Below are 17,224 nucleotides of genomic sequence, written 5' to 3'. Positions count from 1 at the left end.
AGAGGAGGGAAGATGTGGTTCCAAATCACAGAAATTCTTTCCTCAACAGCAGGAAGATTCCCCTTCCAGCGGCAGAGGAAGGGGAAATTTTTCTGGGAGACGCCGTCCCAGAGGCGGCAGAGGCCCCCGCAACACTGGAGACCACGAGTCCTTTCGTGGCTCTTCAGCCTCCCACACTCCATGAGGGATTGCCCGGCTGTGCTGCTCCGGAGCCAGTCGGGTGCCGTTTTTCCAAGCACCTAAAAGCCTGGGAGTCTATTACTCAGGACAGCTGGGTGCTTCGGATTATTGCCGGAGGTTACACCATTCCCTTCACACGCCCACCCCCACCGTCCAAAAAAATCCCGGACCCACCACCCAGTCAAAGGGAAATTGCAGCCGTAGAAGCTTCAAAGCTGCTAGAAAAAGGAGTCATCCAACCGGTCCCCACAGACCAGATCAAATCCGGAAATTACTCAAAGTTCTTTTTAGTGCCAAAAAAGACAGGGGACCTGAGACCCATTTTGGATCTCAGCAAACTAAACCAGTCCGTCATGAAGTCCAAATTCCGAATGGTCACTTTACAATCCATTCTCCCATTGTTGGAGAAAGATGTTTGGATGTGCTCCATAGATCTCAAGGACGCCTATTATCACATACCGATACATCAGGCGTCCAGGAGGTATCTGCGCTTCAGCCTGGGAGACAGTCATTTCCAATTTTGTGCACTGCCCTTTGGTCTCACCACAGCCCCCAGGGTGTTCACCAAGTGTTTGGCAGTAGTGACTGCTCACCTGAGGAGTCTCTGATTCCAAGTGTTTCCCTATCTGGACGACTGGCTCCTGACTGCCACCACCAGGCATCTACTACTAGAGAACCTACAAGCCACCATCTCCTGGGTGCTTCCCTGGGAATTACATTCAACTGGTCAAAGTCTGTCTTGCTGCCTTCTCAGCGCATAAGATTCATAGGAGCAGAGATAGACTCAAAATTAATGCGAATCTTCCTTCCTACCGAAAGGATACAAACATTACAAGATCAAGTCCGAGCCCTGCTTCTAAGATCCAAAGCCCCAGCCAGGATGGTCCTGCAACTTTTAGGTTCAATGTCTGCCGGTTCTCCTAGTTCCTCTGGCAAGGTTGCACATGAGGATTCTCCAGTGGCTATTATCGACACAATGGTCTTTTCAGGATCTCCCCCTCAATCATCACATACTGATTACAGAAACGTGCAAACGGGACCTCCGCTGGTGGCTTCTGCCATCCAATCTGAATCAGGGAAGACCCTTTGTTATACCCCCTCCGGTGGCCACCTTGACAACGGATGCCTCCCAGACGGGGTGGGGGGGGCATTGTCTGGGCAGGTCAGTTCAGGGTTCTTGGCTTCCAAACGAAACATTTCTCCATATCAATGTGTTGGAAATGAGGGCTGTACTTCTGTCCCTACAAGCCCTCCACAAGTTTCTCCCTCAAGGCATTATCGCCATCCACACAGACAACATGTCGGTGGTCTGGTATCTAAACAAACAGGGAGGGACCAGATCTTACCCCCTTTGCAGAGAGGCCATGAGGGTGTGGGAATGGGCAGTGGCTACCAAGCGCTTCCTGGTAGCGACCCACATTCCAGGAAAATCCAATGTATTAGCAGACAGACTGAGCAGGACTATTCTCTCTCCTCACGAGTGGTCTCTGAACGAAACAGTAGCAGCTCAGATTTTCAAAGGTGGGGACTCCGTGCTGCGACCTGTTTGCAACACCACGAAACACGAAGTGCAAAAGGTTCTTTTCCTTGACCCCGCATCAAGGGGAGACAGCTACGGATGCTCTAGTCCAACCTTGGCCAACAGGACTGCTTTATGCTTTCCCTCCGATTCCACTCCTCCCCAAAGTCATCCAGAAAGCTTCCCAATTGGGGTCCACAATGATTCTAATTGCCCGTACTGGCCTCGTCAGGTATGGTTCCCCTACCTACAGAAATATACCCTGGACGGTCCTTGGTTCTTGGATCTAATTCCGGACCTTCTGGTTCATCAGTCGGGACAACAGCACCAGTCCCTTCACACTTTGAAATTAACAGCTTGGCTCCTCCTCTTCCGACTATAGTCAGAAATCACACCTTGGACCCGGAAGTTATTCACATTTTATCTTCAGCCCACAAACCCACCACTAAGAAATTGTATCACAGTAAGTGGAAGAGGTTTGCTATCTGGGCTCAACTCAGAGGCTTAGACCCTATTACTGCCCCGATACCAGAGGTCTTGAAATTTTTAAACTCCTTGTTTAATCAAGGATCTTCAGTCTCTACTATTAAAGTCCAACTAGCAGCTATCTCCAAATTTCACGATTCCATAGACCCACCGTTGATGAGCAGCAGATTATGTAAAACTTTCATGAAAGGTGCTGTGCTTTTAAGACCCCCAGTTTTCCATCCTGCGCCTCCGTGGGATCTTGATTTGGTACTTCGTGCCTTAACATCTTCCCCCTTTGAACCGGCTGCTACATGTGATTTGAAATATCTGTCTTGGAAAACTGCCTTCTTGATTGCAATTACCTCTGCAAGAAGAGTTTCAGAACTTCAAGCCCTATCTATCAAACCACCGTACTTGATTTTTCACAAGGATAGAGTATCACTTAGGCCTAACCCATCTTTTGTCCCAAAAGTTTGTTCCAATCTCTGTCTCCAAACAGTCTTTAGAGCTACCAGTTTTTTTTCCAAAATTTTCAAACAAAGCGGAATACACCTTCCATACATTGGATGTTCACAGGCAATTGCGCTTCTATCTAGATAGGACTCAACAAATTCGAAAAACAGATCAATTGTTTGTGTCCTTTTCAGATAATAAACTGGGTAAAACCATCACTAAAGCTACTATTGCCAAATGGATCAGAGATTGCATAACTCAGGCTTATTCCTCTTCAAATAAACAACTTACAACTTCTGTCAAAGCTCACTCTACTAGAGCTATGGCTACCTCTATTGCATTCCATTCCAAGCTCGCTATTTCTGAGATTTGTGCTGCGGCTACTTGGTCCAACCCGCACACTTTCATTTCCCACTATAAATTGGATGTGGCATCTAAAGGGCGAGCATCATTTGGTTCCACGGTACTCAGGAGTGTTTTCCAGTGAGCCACCCAGGATTTAGGTGCTAGGGACGCTGTCCCATCAGTCAGAATGTAGGCGAGATAGGATCACATAACATCTTTTAGTTATGTACTCACCATAACTTCAGATGTTTGGGATCCATCTCGCCTACATTCCTAATACCCACCCTCCTTCCCCCTGCCTTGGAGATCAGAAGAGATTGAACGGTTTGAGTTCTACTGTTTTATCTTGTATCATCTGTCAATGTTATATAAGCAGTGCATGTATACGGACAAACTAGATCTGGGGGACTGGTAGTGGTGCATCCTGGGATATAGTAAGCTCAGCCAATAAGAGACTTCGTTCTTTGGCATAAGCGTGCCGAGTCGGAGCCGAGGATCGGCTCCGAACCCATCAGTCAGAATGTAGGCGAGATGGATCCCAAACATCTGAAGTTATGGTGAGTACATAACTAAAAGTTTATCAATGTACAGTGGGTGCAAATGCGGGTGCATTAAAAGAGACAGTGTGTTTAAAAAATATGGACATGACAGCTGTAATTATTTGGTAGAGTGGTCGGAGCTCACTGAAATAGTGCATTACAGTTCCCAGAAGGTGGAACTTTTGACACAGTAATTCAGAGAATTTTGTAAAGGACCCAAGAAATTAAATAATATGCCTACCACTTGGTGGACAGCTTTAAATGACTGGCAAGAAGAATCTAAAAATAAGGATAAGAAATTTATAGTTAAAAGTCTAAAGTGTAATTCAGCTAAATTAACAACACAGCTGCAGGCAGCTAATAGAATCGTAACTACATTTACACAAGTGCAAAAGATAAATCTCATGGTATCTGGGGACTTCCTTTGAAACAGAAAACTAAAAGTAGCTCAACCTAATTATTCTGATAATGACTGGCCTGTGTCCGTCAGCTTGCCTTCTCCTTTTGACCATTCTGCAGCTTATGAAGCAGACAGCCCTCCTTCTCCATGAGAGCAGGTAGGGGAACGATTTGCAGACGCCCCCAGACTATATTTCCTTTAATACTTTGTCACTTGTTACATTTGCCAATCCTTAAGCATCAGTTTAAAGTACTGTTCCACCTTCTGATCAAATGTTAATGAGAATAGCAGGTAAAGGTAAACAATTACTCATAAACATAAATGTGTATCTGGGCCAAAGCATACAGACAAATTTAAAATGATTTAGCAAAAAGTGACTCTTCTAAAATGACTACTTTAAAGAAATTGAAAAAAGGTTTGTTGCACAGTTTCCAATATTAATCAGTGGAGAAGAGTGTAGGTGGAACCCATGTCCTTAAAGCATTTAGGATGAATCAAATTCTGATACAGCCTCTTGATAGTGACACCTCCACCACTAACATACCATCTGATACCAAGATTCATCTTTTGAAAGCGGTACCTAATTCTGCAGTAGGCAGGACAATGCCAAACCTTCTGTGAAGGTAGTACATCCATGGACTGCAGTGGATTTTTAAACTATTGTAGATTCTCTTCCTGTCATTCAAACATGCTCGGCTAAAATTTTTAGGAGGACATGGGCAGTTAAACTCTGCTGTTGAAGAATTGGGAGTTGTTTTATAAGCTTCTGCACCTCCAGATATTTTCATGAAAATGTGGGAAAAGTCAGTTATAGGAGATAACATTCCTAAACGCACACAAATGACTGGTTTCTAGTTGCAGGAGAAGTTACTGAAAGCAATCACTACAGCATGCCCTGCAGCCCCTAACTGGACAAGAGTTAAGGCAGTTGACCACGAAGATAGAGAGAGAATCTATTGAAGCACATCTCCAGAGCATGATAGATGTGTTTTGAAGCTTTTTCTGGCCATCCAAAACCTACAAAGGGAGTGGCAGCCGGTGAACTGTCGTCAGCATTTGTATAAGGCTAATTACCATCAGTACAGGAACAGATTTAGTTTGTCTCAATTGGACAAGTTTAGGTATACATGAAATTAACCAAGCAGAGTGTGGAGCAGATAGTAAAGTCAAAGAGGAAAAAGAACAATAGAAGTTAATAGATGTTAAATTCCAGCAATTTAATACTGTTTCTTAGAGCAGAGGGTAGAGGAGATATAAATGTGGAAGCAGAGGTATTCTTCCGACAAGAAGCCCAAAAGCAATATTGGCGTAGTTTCACCCCCCGCTACTTTACCACAGACTCTGTATGTAGCATGGTTAATGCATTAGCTTATGCTTTTAATTGTGGCCAGAGTAGACATTGGAGTAATGAGTGTCCCTTTTGTCAGCAAGCAGATGCATCCTTTCAGCCCACCAGTCTGCCAAATGTCCAAGAATCAGAGCAAGAGGAACAACCTCCTCCTCCTTGCAGAACCATGTGGCAACCACTGACATGGCACAACCCAACCATTAACAGGAGACACCGCTATTTCCTTTGGTACCAGTGGACCAAGAAGGTTCCTTTGTTAATGTTGCAGTATGCAGTTCTACTGTTCCTTTTCTTGTTGACACAGGAGTAACTCGGTGATTGCCTCATGAAATATAGGACACCTGCCAGTCTTCACGAAATCTGTTTGTGGTATGGAGGTCTCTGGGGTTTCTTTTGATTATTCAGAGACAAAACCTGCTCACATTCAGATAGGTCATTTAAGAGAGAAACATGCTTTTTTGTAGGCAGTACTGCCCCTTTAACTCTATTCGGTTGAGATTTACTATGTAAATTACAATGTACAATATTTAGTACTACATGTGGAATTTTTCTAGATATTCCAAATGAATCTTCCCTTTTGGGTCTCTATTCTGCAGATAAAGATCTGCTATGGCTGAGTTGGAGGGAGTTCCTTCTCAGCCTTGGAGCACCCATTTCAATAACGTAGGACTTTTTTAAATATGCAGAAGCAGTTATAGTTAGTTTGAAACCTTATGAGCACCTATCCATGGTAATTCAAGTAGCCCTTTTTCACTGTGGCAGAGATCTGGCCTTGTTCAAGAGAAATCTTGACCAATGGATGATTACCTCAGTGTCACTGCTCAACACAGATAGCCTAGTATGAACCTATGAACCTATGAACCTATGAAATGAAATGAACCTAACATTTCTGCATTAATACAGCAAGGAATGATTGTCCCAACTAGAAGCCCATCTAATACATCTATTTTAGCAATTAAGAGACCAGACAAGATTCCATTTAGGCTTTTACAAGACTTAAGAGCAGTTAATGCTGTAGTAGTAGAAACTTTCCCAGCAGTGCCTAATCTAACCACAGTACTGAGTCCTGTACCGCCAGCATCTGTCCTCTTCATTGAACAATATCTCTTGTGCTTTCTTCTCTATTCCTATACACACAGACTGAGAGTATTTTTGTCTTTACCATCAAAGGACAGCAGTAAAAGTGGTCAAGATTGCCTTAGTGATACGTAAAATCACCTACTCTTTTTTTTTTTTTTTTTTTTTTTTCTGTAGAAATGAAAAACTAGACAAAATCCAGTTTTCATGTAGATCTACCTTGACAGAATATGTAGATCTGCTATTAGCATCTTATTCTAGCTGTATGGAAGACGCTGTTTTTCTTTTTACAAAGTTAGTAGAAATGGGATTCCGTGTTAATAAAGTAAGATTATAGTTGTGTAAACTGCAGATTCTGTATTTAGGACAGCTCATTTCAGAAGGCTCTCTGCAAATCTACCTTCATGTATCACTGTTGTTCAAGCTGCACTATGCCCTAAAACATTAGAACAGTTGTGAGCTTTACTGGGACTGATGTGTTATTGCCAATTGTGGATTTCTTATTATAAAGTAGTAGTAAAACCGTTATTAGAATTTCTAAAGAAAGATTCTTCTGAACTTGTACTTTGACAGGAACATTACAAGCAAGCTTTTGTCCAACTAAAAACTTTACTTTCTAACCCAGTCATTTAGATGATATAACTTGATGCTTTACAGTATCAAATGGGGGATTATGAAGGGAGAAGTATAAAGATATGGGGGGGGGGGGGTATATGCATAATATTTTCTCATATTGGGCTCCATCTTTTTTAAAATGGATCCTGACAGTTAGGTCCATCTTTGATCTATTTCCTGCCAGTGTAGAAAGATCCACTGTGGAAGATCAGAACTTGTGCCTGATATGGAAAGGCACAGATAAGAGGTATGCATATTCTTAATAAGCAAAATACATAGGTGTTCATTTTTAAATGACCAGTGATTTTAATAGATACAAAATGTTTTGCTTAGCAATTTTTACAATATAAAAGAATGAAGTTTATTCTGTTTGAGGAGAAAAGACCTTGATTGCTTGGTCTTCTATGTACATGTGTTCTTTGTAATAAAGGAGATATTATACTCTGCAAGAAGTTATTTTGACCATAACACCACCGTCTATTAGTTTACATGTGTACACTTGGGGTTGGCAAGCAGAACTGTTATGCAGTTGCTTCTTATCTCTGAATCCGTCATGTTTTTCGAGACTTTTTGCTTCAATGAATTCACTCAGTCAAAAAAAAAAAACCTAAATAAATTTGCAGAACTCCTATCTTCTTTTAACTTTGAGAAACTCACAAAACTACGTACATTTCCCAAAAAGTATCTACCTCTTCTGATAGAAGCAGTTGCCTAAAAACAAATGACTGCACGCACAGACATTACCTGTTCTTAAATTAAGGTTACTGATGTAAGGTGCATGTTACAGCATGTGTTTCTGCATAGGCTGATACCTGTCTGTTCTATTCTTGTCTCCATTCTGCTCCTAGATGTAAAAAAAAACAGCTTGCATGCTTTTGGTAAACATTAACTTTTAACTGTAAGAAAAAAATGCACTGGCAACCTTTTTAAATGAATAAAATTTTTGCAATGTGCTATTAAATGAGTTAAAAGTATTATGCTGATATTGAGGCTGTTATTTGTACGTCTTATTTACTTTCCACAATTTCAGACAGCATTAATTTTTAATGAACTGCTTGCCAGGGTATCTTTAAATGTTAATTACTGCATACCTTGTACATTTCTGTCAGCACATTGTGTTCTGAGACCTCATGATTAGTTCCTTGAACCTGTAGACAGCTTCTTCAATTTTAAAATGATTTGATAATGAGGGAGAAACTCTAATAACTTTGTAATTATGAAAAATTATTTGTAAATTTCACTCTGATCGCATTGTGGTGGTGGTGCTGCGGTAGCGTTGTCGCCTCACAGTAAGATGCTGTCCGGTTTGACTCTCAGCTAGAGTGTCTTCTGTGTGGAGACATGCGTGAATGGGCGTTCCTTCGTTGAAGGTTGTACGTCGGGGCTGGCAACTCGGTATGTAAAAATCAACTGACAATCATTAGCGGACCGGAGTTCCGCTGTGACGACCCCTAACCGGGAAAAGCCGAAAGACACAACAACAACAACTCTGATCACATTGTTGAGATGTTTCTTTAAATGCTTGCACCTGTATTGTCTCCCAATAAAAGTTTTTGCTAATGGAAAACAGAGCTAATGACTTTGCATGCACAGGAAAATTGTTTTTCTTATCTTTTGTCATCTTTATCTTATTTTTCAAACTTATTTGATTAAAAAACGTTGTCTGTGGCATTAATACAGATGCCCACTCCTGTAAAAAGAGGGAGATTATTTTAATTTTTAAATCTAAATGTAATGTAATCTGTACAGTTTTTTTATATCCCCACCCTAGCAGCCTAAGATTACACCAAACCTGACTAAGAAAAATACTTGATTACTTTAATAGCTTTGTCAGATGCTGAAAACACCCTCTCCCCACCTCACTTTAAAATAGCCTTGAGTACGCTCAGCACAGAACTGCTTTACAGTATAACATGCAGCTTATATCACAAAATTTCTATACATATCTTAATGAGAACAAAAACTGGTTACTTATTTCTTCAGTCCCTTCAGTTACCTTCCAGATACCAATGACATAAACTGGGGTAAATGGTGTACATTTCATCCACCATTTTAAACAAAATTACTGTCTTATCCAATTCTTCTTGCGAAGCCAAATTTGTCATGCCTCTTCCTTTACCTAACTGGGTTGATGATTTATAGATTCCAGTTTATTCGGTAATTCCACAGTATTGCTGGTCTTCCTGGGCCTCTCCATCTTAAAACACAAGTGTCTGGTTCAAATTCAAAGTGCTAGTTATGTTTCTAAGTTCCTAGGCTGTTTTCTTTTATTGTGATGTTTTACTTTGATCAGTGGTAAAGCTGTTGCTGGCAAAATCTTTTGTATGGGCTTTGTTGTTGTCAAAATAATGACACATACTTCCCTAGTGCTTGTTTGCCCAACTTTATTTCCTCCTCAGTCTGTTCTGCATTCACAAATGGCTTTGATCCACCAAGAAAAGTGTTCTGAAGATGGCTGTATAAGGCAGTATGAAAATTCTACTTGCCTGTTGCCCATTCGCAAATTGCTGGGATAAACATGCTGGTGCACAGTGTTTTCCACACACTGTTGTCCTCAGTTTCAGTACCTTTCCTTTCTGTCAGTTTTGTCAAGAGCAAATCTTTCTGCTGGTATGGCTGCATCTTTACTTATAGGTCTTGTATGCTTTTTCGTGGCCAGGTATGGAGCATACACTCATTTATTTCCTTTCAGTTAACAAATCCTGTGCTGGGGTACTGTTCCAGTTGCTGATTTCTGCTTTCATAAAATTGATAAGTCTTTAACTTCCATCTTTCCAGTTTGTCTGCTACTGTGCAAAAAAAAAAAAAAAAAAAAATTCTGTTTTCACTGGGCACTCTGCCTTCTTACACTTTCTTTTTGAAATGGCTCCTGATACTTAGCTAGCCTTTTCCTCATTTCAACTGTTTTATCAACTGGTATGAATAGTTAAAAATTCTGCTTTTTCCAGCATTTATTATTTGACTCCGCACCAAACACTCCAAACAAAGAGGCTCCATTACATATGCCTGCGCGAAATATGTTGATAGTATCTTGAAGCCTCTTATAGGAGCAGTTAAGCACATTTGTAAAGACTCTTGGTCTTTCCTGAGGGACATCAGCAACCAAATATATTTGTGTTTTGACAATAGATGTCAATTATACCCCAGGACTTAGGCTTATTATGGGTCAGGGAGTTCTTGTCATGTAGGGATACATGACATTATTTATACTGTTGAAACTCTTCTTGAACTAGTATTAAAGAACAATTTTTTTACCTACAAACATCAGGTGTGCAGTAATGACCCATTGGGAGGATGAACTCTTGTTCAAAGATTGCATTTTCAAAAACACATTTCCTTTTACACAAGGTATCAGGATGATATCTTTTGTATTTGGAAAGGAGATACATCAGCTATTCCACAGTTGATTGACAACATGGCTGATTTGGAAATCAACTATCTAGATGTTCTCCTATCCAAGGATACTATCAATAATAGATTTAAAAGCACTATTTATAGAAACATATTGTAACTCATTGTTACATCACCAAAAAGATCAGTGATCAAAAGCCAACTGGTCAGAAGACAATGACTTTCAAATGGAATAAATTTGTCAGCTATGTTAAGTTTAGTTAACAACATTATACTAGAGGTTACCAACAAAAGGATGGGGGGCCATTTTTTACCCTTGCTTCCTATTACAGAAACTAATAATCAGGATGTCAATTACTTGTTAACATTTCTACCCCAAATTTAGTTAAGCCAAATTATTGTTGCAGCTTCTTACATACATATTCTTTAGATTTCCAACCAATAAGGGAAATTATTAATAAAAATTGGGAGGTAATTAAACATGACAAGGGTTTGATTGCCCTTTTTGGTGATAAACCCAGAATAACATACAGGAGAGGGGACAACCTTAAATGTATAATGCAAAAAACAAAACAAAAAAGGATGTCCAATTGTCCACCAGGGATGTTCAGATGTGGAACATGCAGTCAGTGCATGTACATAAAGATGGGTACAACTTGTAGCATAAATGACATGGAATACAAGATCAATGGCCACTTTAATTGTGAAACAAAATCAGTGGTCTAAACCTATGTAAAGCATTTTACATAGGAAAACTGTAAATTAAAAATTAGAATTTATGAGCATATAAATGCAATTTCTAAACATGATCAAAATAATGCTCTGGCTAGGCATGTATTTGATAATAGTGGACATTCCTTCAAGTTTGTTATTTTGCAACAAAGAAAACAAGACATCAGAGGGGGACCCCTGGCAAGTTCGCCTAGAGATTCTAGGGCACAGGTTACACCAGGTATCAATGAGGCCCTCTCTATCAAATGCGTCTTAAAGTGGCTAGCATACAATAGGTAGATATAAGGTAATTCATGTTATCATTGTGAATATTATGCTTATGGTCATATATCATCACAGGAAGGAAGCTGTAGATTTTATTATATAATTTAAGGCTAGTTTAATAATATACAAAAATTAACATTAATGTGTTTTATTTATTTATTTATTTAATTGTAAATTTGTGTATTAATATTGCCTTAATGCAGTAAGAATAGGAATTGTTCAGATATAGTGAGAATTTGATATAATTTTAGATTTATTTAGTATAATGCATGTACAATATTATTATTATTATTTTTTAATATTTAAATAATATGGGGCATTGTAATAGAATTATATTCAATATAAAGCACAATGACACTTTACATTATTGTCACCCTGGGGGTGCAAAGTGTAGAGAGAGAGATATATTTGGTTTTTTACTTGTTAGTGAATAAACATCCCCTTGCATTAACTCTTGCTATAGTAAATATAATGCAAGGGAGTTGACATGGGTTAGTTCAACACGACATGCATTAATGTTTTTTTTAAATGCATGCATTTTTATTTATGTCAACAGTGCAAGTAAGCATGTAGGTAGCTTCTTCTTTTTTAAGTCGCCACGGTAACTAAATAGTTTGAAAATGCACTTTAATGTAATTGGGCACATTCTATGCTCTAAGGCATAAATGAAGGTTTTTTTATGTTCTGCTGTGTAATCTGAAGAAGGTGGGTTATTTTACGCTAATTTCACTTTTGTGGCAATATTAAATCATTTTTATAATACGAGCTCTCTCTTATTGTGTTCCTGATCGCCTTTGGATTTCATTTATTATTTGACTAAAATTATTGAAACATTGAAGGAATGTATAAATACCTCAGAGTACATTTGATTTTTTTCTCTCCTAAATTACTAGAAACCATCTTCTGTACCAGAGTTGAAACTTGAACTGCTTTTTGCTGATCAGCTGTAAGATTCTTCCCAATTGGGTTTTTCTCTCCTTTTTCTGTTTAATATTCTATTACTTTCTCCAAATGTCGTATATGCCTGTATCTAAGCAGTGTAATTAGAAGGCAGTAACTGAATGTTATCCAGTTTGAAAGCTTAAGGTGGCTTTTTTATTTCACATTTGCAATTTTCACACTGGGATGGCTCCAGTCAACCTGTCAGCAGTATGTAGCCATCGTGGAAGTCACCATTTCATAGTGTTCAGCTGATTTATGACTGTTACGAGGTGGGAAGATCTTACTTTGCTGTGTAAGGATACTTTACCTTAAGGTAGCCCTTGGTTAAGCAGCAGCAGATTATATGGGATTTCTCAAATATTTTTAAGAGAAAGATACTTGGTTTTCAGTTCATGCTTGTTTCTTAAGGTCATTTTAAGTTAGTTTGCTGTCGAAAACTAGCTTAATTTTTCAGGAAATGCAAGATGGTACCTCTGCCAAATTCAGTCGTATGACTTGGAACTTTGCTCAGTTGCTATGATTCAGAAAGACAGGAATTGAAGAGCTGATTAAAAAAAAAAAAAGTTGTATGAGGTATTTAACATAATAAACTTGCATTCACGCTTGCCTTTACCCCTTCCCACACATGTTATTCACTCACTCACTCTGAGGCTTTCAGATGAGTTTGTACTACATATTTTTATTTGCTAATTACTGTTTGCTTTGAAAATAGTTTTGTTATTAGAAGAACTCAACAATGAGGAAAAAGCACAAATGTGGAAACAGTATCAAAGACCATAAATCTAGTATACAGGCAGGGTAAGCATTCTGCACCCATACACCATTTTACTTAAATACACTAACTTGCACTTTTGAGGTGAAGGGCAGACACCCTGTAATAGAATTAGTCTCCCAAATCAGCTCTGCGGCATTTTGCTGCATAAAACAACAAGCCAAGACTGCATTTGCAGTTCAAAACAGTACAGCTACAAGCCAAAATGTAACACAAACAAAAATACACAAGCACTCACCCAAAACACTAATATTGAAAAGCATCACAATCAAAGCTCTTAACTGCCTTCAAAATGCCTGCCATTTCAAAAAATACAAGTCAAGATTCTTTCTAGTTTCACTTACAGTTTGGTTAAGACTAGACCTTTAAACTATATGCTTTTGTTATGCTCTTGTGTTGAACTCTCCTTGGTTGACAGGTGTGGGATTCATACTAAGACAATAAATACACAGGCAATAAAGCCCATTAATACAAAATCAAAAATATGGCGAAAAGGAATTGTGTGTGTGTGTGAGACTGTGTGACTTCCTTTACTCCCCTAAATTAAATTTACTGACTCCAATGTTGCCTGGGAACTAATGTGATCCTGCACCCCATATGCAGCATTTGGTCAAGTAGAATCAAACTTGAGCTACTGCCACTGTTCAGAACAGTTAGGGTGACCATCATCCAGTAAAGCAGATTAGCTACAGAAACCCAGAGTCTCATTGATGGCTGCAGAACATGCATACAAGCTGTGCAACACTTGTAGATGAGGCATTAATACACTGAAGAAAAAACACATAACCAGGCAAATCTCTGGAAACAAAGCACACTTCATTTCAACTTGGGCTGTCAGTAGTTATTCTTCAGAATTGCTGCCTCTTATGTAAAGGACTCTGATGAAATAAGTGTACCCCATTGATATTTTTTTTTGTAGTGGTCACACCTAATGGACTTGTTTTTTCTGAACTGAAAGCCACACAGCCTATTCATTCTGTGGGGGCAACATTTCAGTTAGGATCTGGAGCGTTCATTCCAACAGTAGGGTTTTTGAATGTTACTTGCAAACCCTGCTGCCCCTTACAAATGCATGTAGCATTTAAGGAATGGTGTACAGTTTGTGCTAGCTGGATAGCTGTTTACTATATAATCAAGGCTTGCCCCCCATGTTATGGAAGCTTCCCCACACGCATAATCCCCACCTGTCCCTGTTTGGGATGAGTGCAGTCTCCGTCATCATTCCTCTCCTCTTCCACACTAGCTCCACAAGCCACTACTCGAATGCTATTTGCGTATATTGCAGTCGGACTTTAACTTTCTATGTCAGTGGATTTGTAAGCATTCCATTGATGTGTTTGAGAAGTGGTACTGATTCATGATTCAGCCTACCAAGGAAATAGAGCTGTTGTGATGTGGTATTTTAGATGCAAAACAAGGAGCATACATACATATGCCTGGTTGTAGTATTAGTATTTTTTTCCTCATCCCCAGATAAGCAGTGGGAGAAGGAGCTTCTCAGCTGCCATCAGGAGGGAAGAGTGCTTTAAGAGATTGATCTGGGTGGCAAGTTGCTGGATCAGAGATGTGAGTAGCTCACTTGTTCTGTTTGGTAGGGATGTATTAGGGTTTCTGTAAGGCTTTGACTGTAGTGACCTAAATGAGCTAGCACAAACCCCCAGTCTGTGTCCTGGCAGAGGGAGGTTGTACTTGTCCTAGCACCCATACATCTTTTGGAGGGGGCCATGCTACATAGTTGCTGCTTTAAAAAAAAAAATGGGAGACACGACACATGGGTCCACTGTGTTGGTAAACATTTACAGTTTGTATCATATGGAATGGTTTTAAATACCTGCTGTTATGAGTACTTACACACACACACACACACACACACACACACATATTGTGACTTAATATTGCTGTGCATTTTCAACTTCTCAAAAAATAAGAGTCGTATCCTTTAAACCTTTGCCTGATCATCTTTGTGCAGCACTGCAGATCGCGATATGAGATCTCAGTCATTTGTTTGAGAATTCATCAGCGCAGACAAAATTTAGTGCTCATGAATATAGATGACCAGATTAGGTAAATGGTTAGTTAATTTGGTTAAAGAATTTTCATTGTTAAGGTACAGGCATGTCTTATATTCTGTCTGCGTGAAATGGTTGTATGAACTTTCATTTCTGTTTTTGTGGCGTGTACCCTGGTCATTCAGCAGTAACTTGTGTTGTGATTTGTTGTAGTTATGGGCTGCGAGAGTGAAAAAAGTTATCAACCATGACAAGAGAACGAACATGCATTCTGTGCCAGACAAGTTGCACTTCAAGAAAGGTAAGTCACCATTTTGATGCATGTAAGCTGAGTGCCTTGTGTTTGAGAAGCAATTGCAGGTTTTCTACATTTACAGCAATCTCGTGTAACTGTATAGGACTGGTTAAAATAGGCTCATAAGTTAGTAGTAGGCTAACTGCCCTTGTGTATTATTTTAAGCCTAGCCTATTACCCATGTGAGAATCAAACCTTGCACCTTGTGTTTTTAAGGTAAACACCTTGACTGTTATGCCAACCTTCCACCCAAAATACATACTTGGATACTGTTAAGCCTTTTGTGTTTATCTTATTACTTCACACTTCTTCTTCTATTGGCTTTTTCCCGGTTAGAGTTTGCCACCGCGGATCACCTGTCCGCTCATGATTGGCAGTGGAGTTTTACAGAATCGAGTTGCCAGCCCGACGCCCAACCTTCCACAGAAGGCGCACACACACACACACACACACACCACCCTAGGGCCAATTTAGAGTGTCCAATCCACCTACAGCATGTGTTTGGGATGTGGGAGGAAACTGGAGCAGCCGGAGGAAACCAGAACGACCACAGGGAGGACATGCATACTCCGACAGAAGGCACCCCAGCTGAGGATCAAACTGGAGAACCTCTTGCTGTGAGGCGGCAACGCTAACCTCTCTACCACCGCGGCCACCCATATCTTATTACTTCACACTAGTTGAGAAAAATTTTTGGTGTTTTCATTAATTTTTATTTTGTAATTCTCACTGGTTCTGTCTGCATCTATCATTTTTAGTAAGCTACTCAACCTCAACTTGCAATGAACTCAAAATGTTCTTCATATCGATCACTTTTGCAGAAGCATAAGCTATACGTGTTATATCCTGCAAGGATATACCTTCAAGGAACTTTCCACGCATCCAAACAGTTGGCTCGAGCTGCTGAAGAGTATGCTTCTCTGAGGCTTTCAAGGATTGCCAGTTGGCTTGTGCTGTTCCTTTGCTGAGCCAGTAATTTCCATTTAGGGGGAGTCTTCCGATTTAAAAGTAGTGTTGCTAATTTTCCTGTTATTTTAAAGCTAGAAGTTTGTGTTTTAACGGTCTGTCACAAGACTGTATTCTACTTTTTAAATGAGAACACTCTTTTTTCCTATCAGTTTAAAAGTTGTTTAAAATGGTATTTTTTTCTGTGGAGAAATTGTATTTATTTTACTTTTTAGGGGATGACAAAGTATTTTGAAGTGATGTTTACTATGTTTTTCTGTGAAAAAAGTAACATGTTAGGTAGTCTGATCTCACCTTAATTTTTACATATGGGTTCGGAGCCAATCCTCTGCTCCGACTCTGCCGATTTACAAGCTGGAAGACTTCTGGTTGGCTCATGGCTAAGCAGGTATCCCATGGTGCACCAGTACAATCCCCAGATCTCATTTGCCACGTCGACGAGTTCGGTTGTGCTTCTCTTGGCTCTGGCTTAAGTTTTTTTCAAAATTCTTTATATTCTATCATATTCAATGCTTTATTAGATCCTTTATTGTATATTTAGTGATGTTACTATTTTAGGCAGTTATTGCTTGCCCTTTTTGAGTGCAACTTAGTTTACTAGTTGTTATTGGTATCCTGTGTGCCAGTTAGTGTAGGCGCCATTGTGCATTTTTTGATGTTAGGTAGAGTCTTTGACTGTTTTCTACTCTTTGTCTTGTCTGTTGTTATTTTGACCTTTTTTGATCACCGTTGGCAGTTAGTTTCTGCTATTTTGACATTGTTTGTTTTGGCGGGGATCCGCTTGTGAATTTACTAGGATGCAAATATACTACCCATTTAAGTTAGAGACCTAGTCCTCGTGTAACTCCTCCTTAGGGCTAGACCCATTTTAGTTAGAGGTCCTAGTCCTCCTCCTTTTTCTCCCTTTCTCCTTTTCAATCTCTCTGGTGTGTGTGTGTGTGTGTGTGTG

At 39.6% G+C, this 17,224-nt stretch overlaps 1 protein-coding gene across 1 annotated transcript in view; it reads left to right on the top strand.

Moving 5' to 3' along the window:
- The window catches only part of ZNF106 (zinc finger protein 106), a 2,006,671-nt gene that overhangs the window by 80,085 nt on the left and 1,909,362 nt on the right, over positions 1–17,224 (top strand). The window contains exon 2 of the mRNA XM_044074076.1: positions 15,228–15,315. Coding sequence (XP_043930011.1) covers positions 15,262–15,315 — 54 coding nt within the window. The 5' untranslated portion in view covers positions 15,228–15,261. The remainder of the gene's footprint in view (positions 1–15,227; positions 15,316–17,224) is intronic.

Source organism: Protopterus annectens, chromosome 6.part0 (assembly GCF_019279795.1).
Source record: "Protopterus annectens isolate FY-2018-M chromosome 6.part0, PAN1.0, whole genome shotgun sequence".
Classification (NCBI taxonomy): domain Eukaryota; kingdom Metazoa; phylum Chordata; order Ceratodontiformes; family Protopteridae; genus Protopterus; species Protopterus annectens.
The sequence above is the reverse complement of the archived record's forward strand: the minus strand, read 5'-3'. Positions and strand labels throughout refer to the sequence as shown.